At 38.2% G+C, this 12,468-nt stretch overlaps 1 protein-coding gene across 1 annotated transcript in view; it reads right to left on the reverse strand.

Moving 5' to 3' along the window:
* Nucleotides 1-4,015: 4,015 nt before the first annotated feature.
* LOC140232964 (cation channel sperm-associated protein subunit gamma 1-like) overlaps nt 4,016-12,468 on the reverse strand; it is a 28,798-nt gene continuing 20,345 nt past the window's right edge. Inside the window, exons 9-14 of the mRNA XM_072313106.1 lie at nt 12,097-12,234; nt 8,403-8,553; nt 7,699-7,858; nt 6,308-6,602; nt 5,349-5,547; nt 4,016-4,113 (exon numbers count right to left, since the gene is read on the reverse strand). Of these exons, the coding sequence (XP_072169207.1) occupies nt 4,016-4,113; nt 5,349-5,547; nt 6,308-6,602; nt 7,699-7,858; nt 8,403-8,553; nt 12,097-12,234 (1,041 nt within the window). The remainder of the gene's footprint in view (nt 4,114-5,348; nt 5,548-6,307; nt 6,603-7,698; nt 7,859-8,402; nt 8,554-12,096; nt 12,235-12,468) is intronic.

Raw genomic sequence — 12,468 nt, forward strand, 5'->3', positions numbered from 1 at the left:
CGGAAAATTAGATTTCACGGTGTCATCACCGTTCACCTCCTTCTAAAAGCTTCAGGAGTGCTCGAGTTCCAAGCAATTTCATAATACTACCAAACCAATTTTTGACCTCAATGGCGACATCGGTTCCTTGGCATGCATAATTTCTTGCTACGCCAGGCAAGTCTCTGGAAAAATTCAGAGTTCAAGCTAGGTTTTAAGTTGTGATAACTTTGATGAAGTTTATAATGATATCAGGGTACTGTGAAATTGCAAAAACAATTTGTCTGGTTCATGCCTATGTGAAATCATGAACTGAACATCATCTTATGGAGGCCAATATATGATAAGGTGATTGCATTTTTTTTCTTCTTTTTTTTTCCCCTCATGACAAACATATTCCACTGAAAGGTAAACAAACAAGGAAACAATGTGCACAGTTGAGCTTGACATACACAAATATGCTGAGGAAATACAATGATGATGAATACCGAGTTCAAATTAACAAAAGCTCTGCCATTTGGTCTTCTATGAAATCTGATAAGTGCATATATTGCCTAATGTATTAGTGTTAAATTTCATGGATGAGGCGGTGGACCTTGCAACACAGCACATTTTTAACTTTTCACTGGTGATATCTGTTGATCTGGGAGTTATCCTGCATGCCAGGTGCTGATTGCCTTGTATGGAAGCATCTTGTGTGAAAGACATCTCACTGCAGAGTAGCAAGTGAGTGACATGGCTACTCCAAATAGACTGATATACTCGCATTGAATGTCAGCAGTTCACATCTTAGAGAGTGGAGGGGTATGGCAGGATATCCACCATCATAATGCAACATCAAGTCTTGCCAGAGTGTTTGGATGATGAAATATTTCCTGAGACAGTCCGATGTGTCAGCTGGTTTTTCCTCACACTCGATGGACCACCTCCAGTTTGATAACATGAGTCTGCATCAGTGTATGAAAAAGAACAAAGGCCAACCATTGATTCCAACAAATACATTGTACACTGTCTGCTCTAAAACTCCCTGTTTCAAGAACAGATCTAAAACAACATTACAGTGCACTCCTCTTATAACGAAATGCTCAGGACCGGCAGTTTTCTTTCATTATAACGAAATTTCGCTATAACTGAACAAATACATATATAACAAAAACAAGGAAAACACGCATTCACATCATATTCTGTTTGTTGAATATTCACCTTACACTGGAAAGTTATGTGAAATTATGTGAAATGAAATGGTACCTTTTTAATTTCGTTTGAATATTACATTTAAAAGAGAGCACGAAGTTGTTTGTATTGTCACACATGTATAGAAAATGACGGCTTAAGATTTAGTTACAGTTCGCTATTCCAAAGGTTCATTTCTTACTAAAGCTTGTTACTCCGAAGGCTCCTTATCCCAAAGTCTCGCCATTCCCGGGATTCCAAAGGTTTGTTCATTTGAAGCTTTGCTCTTCCGAAGATTCGTTACTCCGTAAGTTCATGCTTTAGATATAAATACATATTGTTCATTTTTAGAAGGTTCGTTGATCGGAAAATGAAATGAGATCCGTCATTCCGCAGGCTTGTAAATCAAAAAATGAGAAGGGTTCACTATTGCGAAAGTTCTTTGTTCCGAAGGGTTTTTTTTTTTTTTTTTTTTAATCCAAAAATGAAATAAGATTCCTTATTCCGAAGAAGGTTTGTTAATCAAAATAGCGAGAAAGGTTAGTTATTTCGAAGGTTCAGTTATCTTAAGACGATTATAAGGTTTGCAATTCCAAATTTAGTGGACTCGCCTTTTTCACTTTTGGATTAACGAAACTTTTGTTTTAATGTTCCGATTAACAAACATTTGGAATTCCTATCATTTTCGGACTAACAAAATGTCGTAATAAGAACCATATTTCATTGTCGGATTAACGAACATTATTTATAACAAACCTTGGGAATAACGCTAAAATGTTCGTAATAACAAACGCTATTTCATTTCCGAACTAATGGACATTTAGGTGTATCAGAATCTGTGCATTTTGTAATAAAGAACTTTCGGAACAATAGAACGAACCTTATTTAATTTCAGATTATTGTATTACAATAACACAAGTTCCCCTCGGAAACTGTGCATGACACACGGCGCGAACACAGTGATGTGAAGCATTTGCCCATGCAGAGACGCTATAAATGCCTTTTCCGCTACGTATTTTCGAAAGCGATCAGCATTTCGTTATAACGAGCACATTTCTTTTGATTTTCTTTGTCAAGAATGTTGGTTGATCAGCATGTGCCCGCCTGTAAAATGGCGACTGGCTGGAATAGCCTACTCCCCAGGGAGTGGAGAGTGAGCACTGTCTCAGTGCTGGTTGGAAATAATGTATCCAGTGACTAGGGTAATAATAGTGTGTATGTGCCTTGAGCACTCTATCTACAGAGTGGATTTGGCACACTGTAAGTTACGTATACAGTCAACCTTGCCTAGGCCGAATTTGGACTGAAGAAATAGCTTTGACTCAGAAAATTCAACTGGTACGGGATTAGAATCAATAGAATATAAAGAGGACTAAAAAATTCCTTTGACTTAAGCGATTATTTGACATATGTGAGATTGACTTAAACAAGATTGTCTGTATTATAATACTTATCAATATTATTATTAGGTTGGGTTTTTTTTATTTCAAAGCAGTTGTGACTACCGTGTCATCATGATATAAATGACTCACAATTACGCATATAACAGTGCACATCATTATATCTTTTAACTCTTTATGTGCCATGGTGTCAACCCCCTGTGTGCCACGTTATTCTGAGACACGAAGGTAGTCATGCTTTGAGAAAGAATTCTGTGTTTCCAATTTGTATAACTTCTTAAAATTTCTGTTAAGTTGGACATAATAGTGAGCAAAGTGTTAGAGGAATGCCAAACTTTGCTTCGATATACATTGTATGACAAATCTATTTCAAAATTTCTTTAAATGACCAGTTGCTACATTACTGTAAAGGCGTGACTTTTGCACATAAAACGATGACAGAAACTGAAAATGTAAACGCAAATCTAGTTAGGAACACCGCTTGATAGTTAACCACCACATAGACTGCAAGCCCTAATTGAGAGGAACACAAGCGCGAGAAACGCTTTTATTGTACCGGGGGATTAGCGAAGTTGGCACGCCGTCGACTGAGTCGGACGTGCGAACGTGGCACATAAAGAGTTAAAGAAATGTGTTTCCATTTGCTCATAATTTTCCTAGAATTACGGACCTGTTGTTGCGACATAAATTGTCACCCTGTCAAAGATTGTCGCCCCCTGAAACAGGCGACAATTTTTGACGGAGTTGGCGGCATAAATTGTCGCCCCGTCATAAATTGTTGTCTGGCGACAATTTATGATGAGGGCTGGCGGCAAAGATTGTCGCCCGCCCTCGAAGCACATTTTGCTTTGTAATATCATTCTTGACATAGTCATTGAAATACCAAAACATAACTTACATGGCTACATCCATGCAAACATGCCATGTAAAAAGTCACGATGAGGTTTCAAGGAAGTGTGTATGTGCGCGCGCACATGATAATTGAGTGTCCGTTTGTGCGTGCATGCGTGTGTGTGTGTTAGTGTATATGATGGAAGAATGTGTTTATTACTTGTTTTGGCTGCGCGTGGGGAGGGGTAAGCTGTTGCTGGCATAGCGTTATATTGATTTTATCAGCAGCTTTGAGTTTGATGAGTTTGATTGACGGATTTGTATATAAATTCGGAGTTGTGCTTGCGTGCGGGCGGATGCTGCTTTTATGCATGCGGTCCATTATGTCTTATGTATCAACATTATTGGGAATTTAAGTTGTTTCATCAGGAAGGAAGGTGATATCGGTTCGGGTGTGTGTGTGTCTGTGTGTCTGTGTGTGATGGAGCGCTGTGCGTGTTGTGGGAATTGTGTCGCTTGAATGACTTGTTCATTTTATCTCCTGCATGCTTACGTAGACACACGAACATTTGAAATGCTTAGTTTTGTGTCTCGATCTGCGCATGTGAGCACAAATTGAATGTATTGACTTATCAACATGTTGACATCAACTTGCCTGATTTAGGTAGTTCTGGATAATCCTCATCATTAGTTAGAAGTGTTTCAATGACGGTACTGGTAGTAGATGGATCTGTTGAAGGAAGACAGGGTGAGAAAGTAGAAACATTACACTCATCTCCATTTCCAGAGAACCAAGACTGCTGAGAGAACATTGAGTGTCCCAAGAATTACAGTGAGCTCTATAATGTGATCTCCAAGGTCTTCCATGATTTTTCAAGAATCATGCATTGAAATTCCCTATGCTATGGTTGGCTTGGTCTTCATCACATCTCTGAGCCATCTGCTGATCTACCATCTAAGAATTTTCCACAACTATAATGGAAATATCAGTGAATATCATTCAAAAACCAGTGACGAAACAGTAAAAACCACTTGTAACTTCTGTAACAAAGATCAGTGAGAAATCAAGGAATGGCTATGCATTGCATGACAGATTGCCAAAAATTAACGAGAGATTGTTGAGAATTTTAGATGTTGCTCAACTCAGGATCTCCACAGCATTTCACGAGACACAACCTCTTGTTGGTCTTGAGATTGCGAAGAGATCCTGCTGATTTTTTTTTTTTTTCTCTCTATAGATACCCAATGGTCTCTGTCCTATGGAAAGGGGCCCTTACTTGCTTTACAGCACAATGAAATGAGCATGTAAAGAGTGAGTCATCCACAGATTGACTCCACAGTTATCAATTGGTGTGGTGAAAACATGGGACTCACTGTAACACATCACTGTCATGCACTGTACATCCAAATGAAACCTACAACCCCATGCATTTGCCACAGATCAAGAGCGTTTTAACCCGTTGAGGACGGACTGATTTTGCTACAACACGCATTTCCCATAGACCCCTGCCCGAGTATACTCGGGACTCGTCCTCAACGGGTTAAAGGTAAAACATATAGTTCTGGTACGCATGCAGAATTGTCGAATTTTGCTCCAAAATGCACATGTATGCCTAAGAAATGTGTGGAATAATGCTGTAATGACAAGATATTCGTTGGGTTACGACGAAAATGCAAAAATATTTATTAACCAAAAAGGTTTGCCGGAGTTACAATTTTAGAACTGGGTCAGGCTAACTCGGACTCGGGTACAACTCAGCCTCGCTTTGACCCTTACCAGAACTATGTTTTCACCTTAATATGTGTTCATTTTTGTATAAGTTACTTCACTTCCACAGTAACTTGCATCATTTGTTGTCAAATGTAACAAAATGTCAATTCAATTTAAACATCTTTGCAAGGAGAATTCCACCTCTAATAATGAACACAAAGATCTAATCTGAACTTGAGCTTGAGTTCTCATACCTGCCGGATGGTAGTTAAGTCCCTCCCTATAGTGGACTTCTAGCTCCACCTCTTCTGAGGAATCACTAGCTACGGGTACTACTTTAACCCGTGGGTCTGTGGTCTGGCAGGTGCTTCGGATGCGCCTCCACAACTTCTTGTTGTCGTAGTTACAGATGATGAAAATAGCAACCATCAAAACACTTGCGAAAAATGACCACTGCCAATCAAAAATGGAAAGAACAGAGCCAATTACTTCATTAAAGGACTACTTGACACAAGTATGCCTTGAAAATGATACAGCAATAGCTCAAGAAGAAGCAAAATATCTATGCATACTAAGGGATATATACCCTGAAACCATAAGGGGGAAAACAGAAATCAATACTGAACACTAAAAAAACTAGTTGGGGTTTTTTCCCAAAACAAATGACAGTCTTGGAATTCCTATTACTATTTTTTTTTTTGTTTTTCTGTTGGTGCATCAAATGTTTGGAATATCCCCCCCACATCTGCAAAAAAAAACTTATTTGATACTTATCTCATAAAAACTGTTTTTGCCCACTTAGTCTTGCTTGTTCATATTTACCAAATTTATAACAGCAATTCAATCTATTTTCCCTAATTCATTTCTTTATCTTTCTAATGTTTTGTATCAATTCGTAGCGCATAAAATTTCTTACTTCTTTATCCCATTGCCTATAGATAGATAGCCCATTATTTTCACATCCAGATATTTTTGCGTATGAGGTCCCGGATATTTTCGCGAGATGTTATTTTCGCAAATGGACACCAAGCCTTTTGTAAGTGCACTATTACCCTTGCACATGGCGACATTTTGCATGTTGTTAAATTCGTGATCCAACAGTAATTCGCAAATTTTGCGAAAATAAAAGCTAATACAGTTTCAAGAACTTGAATATTTTGTTGTATTTTTACAGAATCTTTGGAACGTACTTGCAAAATTAGCCTTCACTTACAGCAACAATGACTAAAGCTTTATTCCCGCTGATATCCATTCCGTGAACATGGACAACAAACTGCAAACTGTAGTGACAGTATGTTGACTCTGTATCCACCCCAAGTGTTGACATTTCAATAAGGAAGTAGTACTCTGGGCTGTAGGGGAAGTTGAGCATGGGAACATCAGCACACGGCGAGTGCTGCTCACAAATCCAGGTGACCCCGTTGTGTGTGTGGGAATACACAGGAGTCGATTCATTGCCCGCAGAGATGCTCTCCTTCTCAATGGGTTTCCAGATACGTTGTCCTTGCCTAAGGAAAATGTTTATGATTAGGACATAACACATTAATACATTAATGTCAGTCACCAGAGTGACTGATATCAAATATCATAAATCAAAGTTGTAATGATATAGAATTTTTATAAAATAATTGTATGTATAGTGCTATAAAAGCCACAGCTTTGAAGTGTGCCCACTTGGGCACTGTACATGTTTCAAGTTCACACACTTCATGTGCAACATCATTTTCTCAGTTTTGCTTGTAGGAAACGCTGATCAAAAGGCTGCTTGTTCATGTGTTGTTGGGGTTTTTTTTTGAATAGGGACAATTTTGTTGTTTCAATAAAGCTTTACATACAGGGTAATTTTTCCCAGTCTACATTTCATGTATGATACAAACATAATAGCATTTAAATATAAAAATGTATGGGTGTTATTAAAGGTATATTGGAAAATGACACTGGAGATATATTTCACCCATTAATTGGTTTATTAAAGTTAGTACTGTGTACTGCAGCATTGCACACAGTTTCCAGCAGGAGGAGTGTATTATCCTTGCCACAAGACATTTTTTGAAGTTACAACAAACATAAAGTTACACAATGATGGGTCATTTTTTTTCTTCTTCAAATGTCTGATACTTCGTTTGCCATCTCGAGGGTGTTTACAGTTTGCAATCGGTATGAAATGGTTTGTACATACATAAGTGCACTTGTGCATCTGAGCAGCGCACTTTGTTTTCATAACACTCCTATTGAGGCACAATATTTCCAAATTCTTGAGATTCAGGGATTGTGGGCAGGCACATTTGGCAACACCCTCCTCACTTTAGCCATTTGGGTCCCGATCCAGGCCCCCTCCCCATCACTTATACAAACTACAATTCCCCCCCCCCCCCACGTTTATGCATGATGCACAACACATGCCAGATGGTGAACAATTGTAATAGCTCACTTGCTAGCCCTTTGGCTTAGTGAGCTGATAAATGGAAAAAGTAAAAAAAAAAAGTAAAAAAAAAAAAAAGGAAAGACAAAAACAAGCATTAGTTGTTCAATGTGCTCCTAAATAAGTTTTGATTCTTAGACAGCCCCTGGTAGGCCAGAATGATAACACACTGAGAGTCATACTTGTTGAAGTTGTTATATTTCTCCTGCTTTTCTGGGCTGAAAATGGTGATGTCATCTGCACTGATGTAGCTGCCACCCAGCACCACTAAAGTGTACATTCCAGTGAAGAGAGTTGCTTCTCCTGTTGTGAAGTCAACCAGCTTAAACAATGGCCGAAAATCTGGAGAGAATAATTCACCTGAATCAATCACAATTATCCTGAGCAAGACAATCCTCTGAAGCTGTGCTGCTTGCATAACTTTACTGCAACTACTGAGAATTTATGTACATGATAATTTTTACTGAAGCATTCATGCCAATGCTAATGACAATCAATCATTATTCTTGGTTCTGGATTTTTCCTGAGTGCAGGAAGTATTCAAGAGCTGTGCTAATTTTTTCCTTCTTTCTTTCTTTCTTTCTTTTCTTTTTTCTTTGCTATTAAAACACAGTACAATCCACATGTAGCTGATGTAAACAAAAGTCAAAGCCCCAAAAGGATAAGATGGCAACATAAATAAAACCTATAACATAAAAGTAGTTTAACCTCACACAATAATGACCCCAAGCTTGCTTTGCAGATTCGAAAGCTCAAACAATGGAACCAGAGGGAACATCAAATCCTCCTCCTTCTCCTCTGCCGTCGAGGAGTATAATGTTTACTATCTGTTTATTTTCCCACTCCGATTGCCCAACCTACTATGTTGTATCTGTATATCACTTACCATGATGGTAGTGTAGACAGGGTCTCCCCTCCGTCTTGATGGGGCAGTCATAGATAAACTGTTCATTCAGGTTCTCTATGCTGAGCTTGAGGTCAAAGACAAGCTTTCTTCCTGGTGGACAGCCCAACATCACATCCATGCTGTGGATACCCTGATGGCATTAGGCAAAATACAAACATTGTAATTCCTGAGCAAACTCATGCACTCTCTTCTGAAAACATTCACTGGTAATATTCACAAGAACCAAAATTTAAGGCAAAGTTTCTGTCTTTTATCCTATTAAAAAAATTGCATATGTGACCCTGCATCACAAAACCAACAAAAAGTCGCCAGACATGGATTTTTAGTTAAAGGCGCTCAATCGTCGGAGGCGATTTGCAGCTCAGTACGACACGCTGCTCCTCCCGTTACCGTACCCCCCGTACGTACCGAATGCCGAACACGATGCTACGCACCAGCGAACACCCAGCTAGACTACAAGAGCCGTGCGAGCCGTCCACCCTAATTTCAACATGGACGCCCGAATACCTACCGAATGGGCGCACGCATGAAACCGCATAACAGCCACACGCATGAAAATCTCTCCTACGGGCTCCAGTCATGACACGTAAACTGAGAGAGCTGTGTGTGTACGTACGTACCTGGCTTCATAGTCTGTGTTTATTTGCACTGTGGTGCCAATTTCAGCAATCTAAGCAATAATATTTTGAAATTTCTGGAAATATCCTATAACAATATTATAGGTTATTTATATAATACGTTATTACATATTTAGTTTTATAAATATTGTTTAATGAAGAAATATTAAAACTCTAAGCTTCATATATATAGCAAGTTGCAATGCATATGGCGGGTTGTTTTGTTGTTTTGATCATTGTGCAATATTGTCTGCTGCATATCCCATGTCAGCTGTGATACGTTTGGCCGGATCGTAACATACAAAGTCGATATAAAGTCATCGGTACGTCGATATCAATGTGTGTGGTGTGCGTTACTGTTTGCAATAAAAAGTACTGCTTCAGTTTAGTTCAGTTCGGCTTATAGTCTTTGATTTAGTAATGAAACTTCACAATGGAGATCAAACAGGCGTCCAACTCGAAAGACTGCAAACGTATTTACTTGTATGACGCTATCGATGAGTGGAGAATGCAGAGAGCCGCGTTCCTAGCATGCTTACTAGGACAAGTAAGAGGCCAGAAGGGGAAGCTTCAGCGTCAGCGTGCCGATGAAAAATTTGCTTTCCACTTGCTGTAGTTGCATGAACAGTTTTGCAGGAATTTAGAATGTGCAAATTCATGCTACAGCATGCATGGTGGAATTGTAACTTAGATGTCGACCCAGCTGCCTGCACGTCCAATGCCACGGCTTACGCCAATCAAGCAACCCCAGGCCAAGTCAACAACTTCAAGGAATCCAGATCCAGATGATGTGTAAGTACATGAATGATTGAAATGTATGTAGGGCCTATAATGTTACAGCGCCTCTCTAACTCCCATAAAATAATAAATAAATTTCTACTTGTACTGCCTATTCTCAAAGACTAATAGTCTAACACGGTTAGACTCGACTCTTTCTGAGGTAGAGCTTAGTAATCTACAAACTGTAATACCGTCTGGGGTGTAACGTTAGATCTATTAAAAAAAAATGAAAATAAATTTACTTGTAACGGTTAGATCTAATGTTTATCTAGACACTGACTTTTTAATTTTACTTGAGTAGTTTGAACTAGGTAGTAGATTTCTATACACAGCCCAGTCGCTGTTATAAATAATAATAATAATAATAATGATAATAATAATGATAATAATAATAATAATAATGATAATAATAATAATAATGATAATAATAATGATAATAATAATAATAATAATGATAATAATAATGATAATAATAATAATAATAATAGTGTATACTTTTATAGCGCACAGTCCATCAAAAGATGCTCATGGCGCTTTTAGTCTAAGGTTAGATGTATTCAGTATTTAACTTGTCTTTAGTAACTTTACTACAAACACGACCAAGCTACTCGCCTACAGTACCATAGCCTGTCTAGTTCTCCCTCACTCCTGTAAATCATCAGTTGTTTGAGAAAAATGCGTATAGCTGTACAGCTACAGGCATACATGTACATAGTTTTTCACTACTATCTTTGGTTTGGAGCATTAAAACTTACGAAGAGAAGCATGTTGCCATCTAACTTTTGTAAAAATAAATAAGGACGTACATCAATTTAGGACCTACTGAAATATTTTAGGTAGGGCCTAACCTAACTGTGACCAGCAGCCCCATACGCATAGCGTAATAGGGCTGTGGACTGTAGCATTCAGGATCATGACAGAGTATATAGTATTGCGGACAAATATCAACCTAAAATCAAAATTTTCTTCAATTTGAAGACTTACCAATGAAGTTGAAGTATTGACAACAGGGTTCGTGCAACGTTTGGTTCTGTCAATAGTCCCTTTCTGTTCGAATTGATGACTTAATGTGACTCGGTCGAGAGGAACCTGGGAGAGCTACACTGAATTGACGGCTAGCGCATGCGCACACAGACATCTTATCCAGTCAATGGATTTGAAATTTGTGCGCATGTGATGTGTGTGCATGCGCGGGCCGTCAAGAAAAATTACTCAAAACACACTATCCCATTAATGTTATGATCCCAAACTAAAGAATAGTGTATAAGAAGGATAGCTCTTTTAGAAAATATGAAAAACTCAAGACTGACTCAGTTGACCCATTTCACCCTTTTTGAGTCCTCACGTAAAATCAATGGGTGCGACTTTTTGTTGGTTTTGTGATGCATGGTCACATATATGAACATATATCATCATAGATTGCCCAGAGATTACACAATGAAACATGCATGCACATACATAGCTGATGATAGACCAAAGAATGCATGTCATTTAACATGTTGGCATATCTTTGAAGTGAGAGATAGCCAGGTGAAAAAGAAATAGTAACAGGTGAACCAAACTTCATTGTTCGTTTTTTTTTTTTTTTTTTGTCATAAGTGAAATAAACATATATACTTGTATAGCCCATTATGATAACATGCTCTCAAATACCGTATATGCCCAATATTTCGCTAGGTTTTTATTTTCGCGAATTTCGCGAGTAAGCCGCTATTCGCGAAACTAAAGACACATAAAAGTATTGACTCTGATCCCGATATGAATGTGTGCACACGTATACACTTCTCCATTCAATACAGTACTCCATGATCACGAATTTAACCACTCACGAAATTGTCGGGAAGTCTAAATTCGCAAAAATTTAGACTCGCTAAATATATGGCGTATACAGTATCTTCTCATATATTCACTACAACACCATAACAGGATGGCATTTAATTTTTCACACCAAGCAATTCCTGTGGAAACACCTACTGAGATTCATTGTGTCCTTTAAATATACCAGCATATCACATTTACTACAAGTGTTATCTAAATTAGATGTGAACGTACTATGTAATCCTATGAGTGACTACAAGTCACATGGTGAATGGCAATGTGACAAGTTTGAAAATTACAACAAGCTACCTATGATGTCACAAAAACATGTTGATTTTCTAACCATTTTTATGTATACACCTGAGGGACATCACTGGCAGTGTGTCATTGCACTAAAATCAAATTAGATTAGAAGAGGATGATAGTTACAAAGGTACACACAATGAAGAGTTTGTTACCTCAGGTTCAGAAGTAATTTGATCAGGCGTGAAACAAGAGGATGATGAGTGCCAAACTTGGAGGAGGACAGAAGTGGGATACAAGCTGGACCCTGGACCAGACTGGTGTACCAATGCACCCTGGTCCACTAGAATGACCTACAGGAATGGTCATGACACAAATACATCCTGGCTTAACTTTAAAAACACATGAATTATAAGAAGAGCACACATGCGAATTGCACTTTTTCTGTTGAATGAATTTGATTTATAACCTTTCATGTGTGATATTTCATTGGTTAGTAATTGCCATCTTTTACTATTTCTATGAAAATGTTTAGAATGATTTTCCCTTGTGTATAACTTAATACAAAATCCAAAACATGCCAATCA

Source organism: Diadema setosum, chromosome 1, assembly GCF_964275005.1.
Source record: "Diadema setosum chromosome 1, eeDiaSeto1, whole genome shotgun sequence".
In the NCBI taxonomy this organism is placed as follows: Eukaryota; Metazoa; Echinodermata; class Echinoidea; order Diadematoida; family Diadematidae; genus Diadema; species Diadema setosum.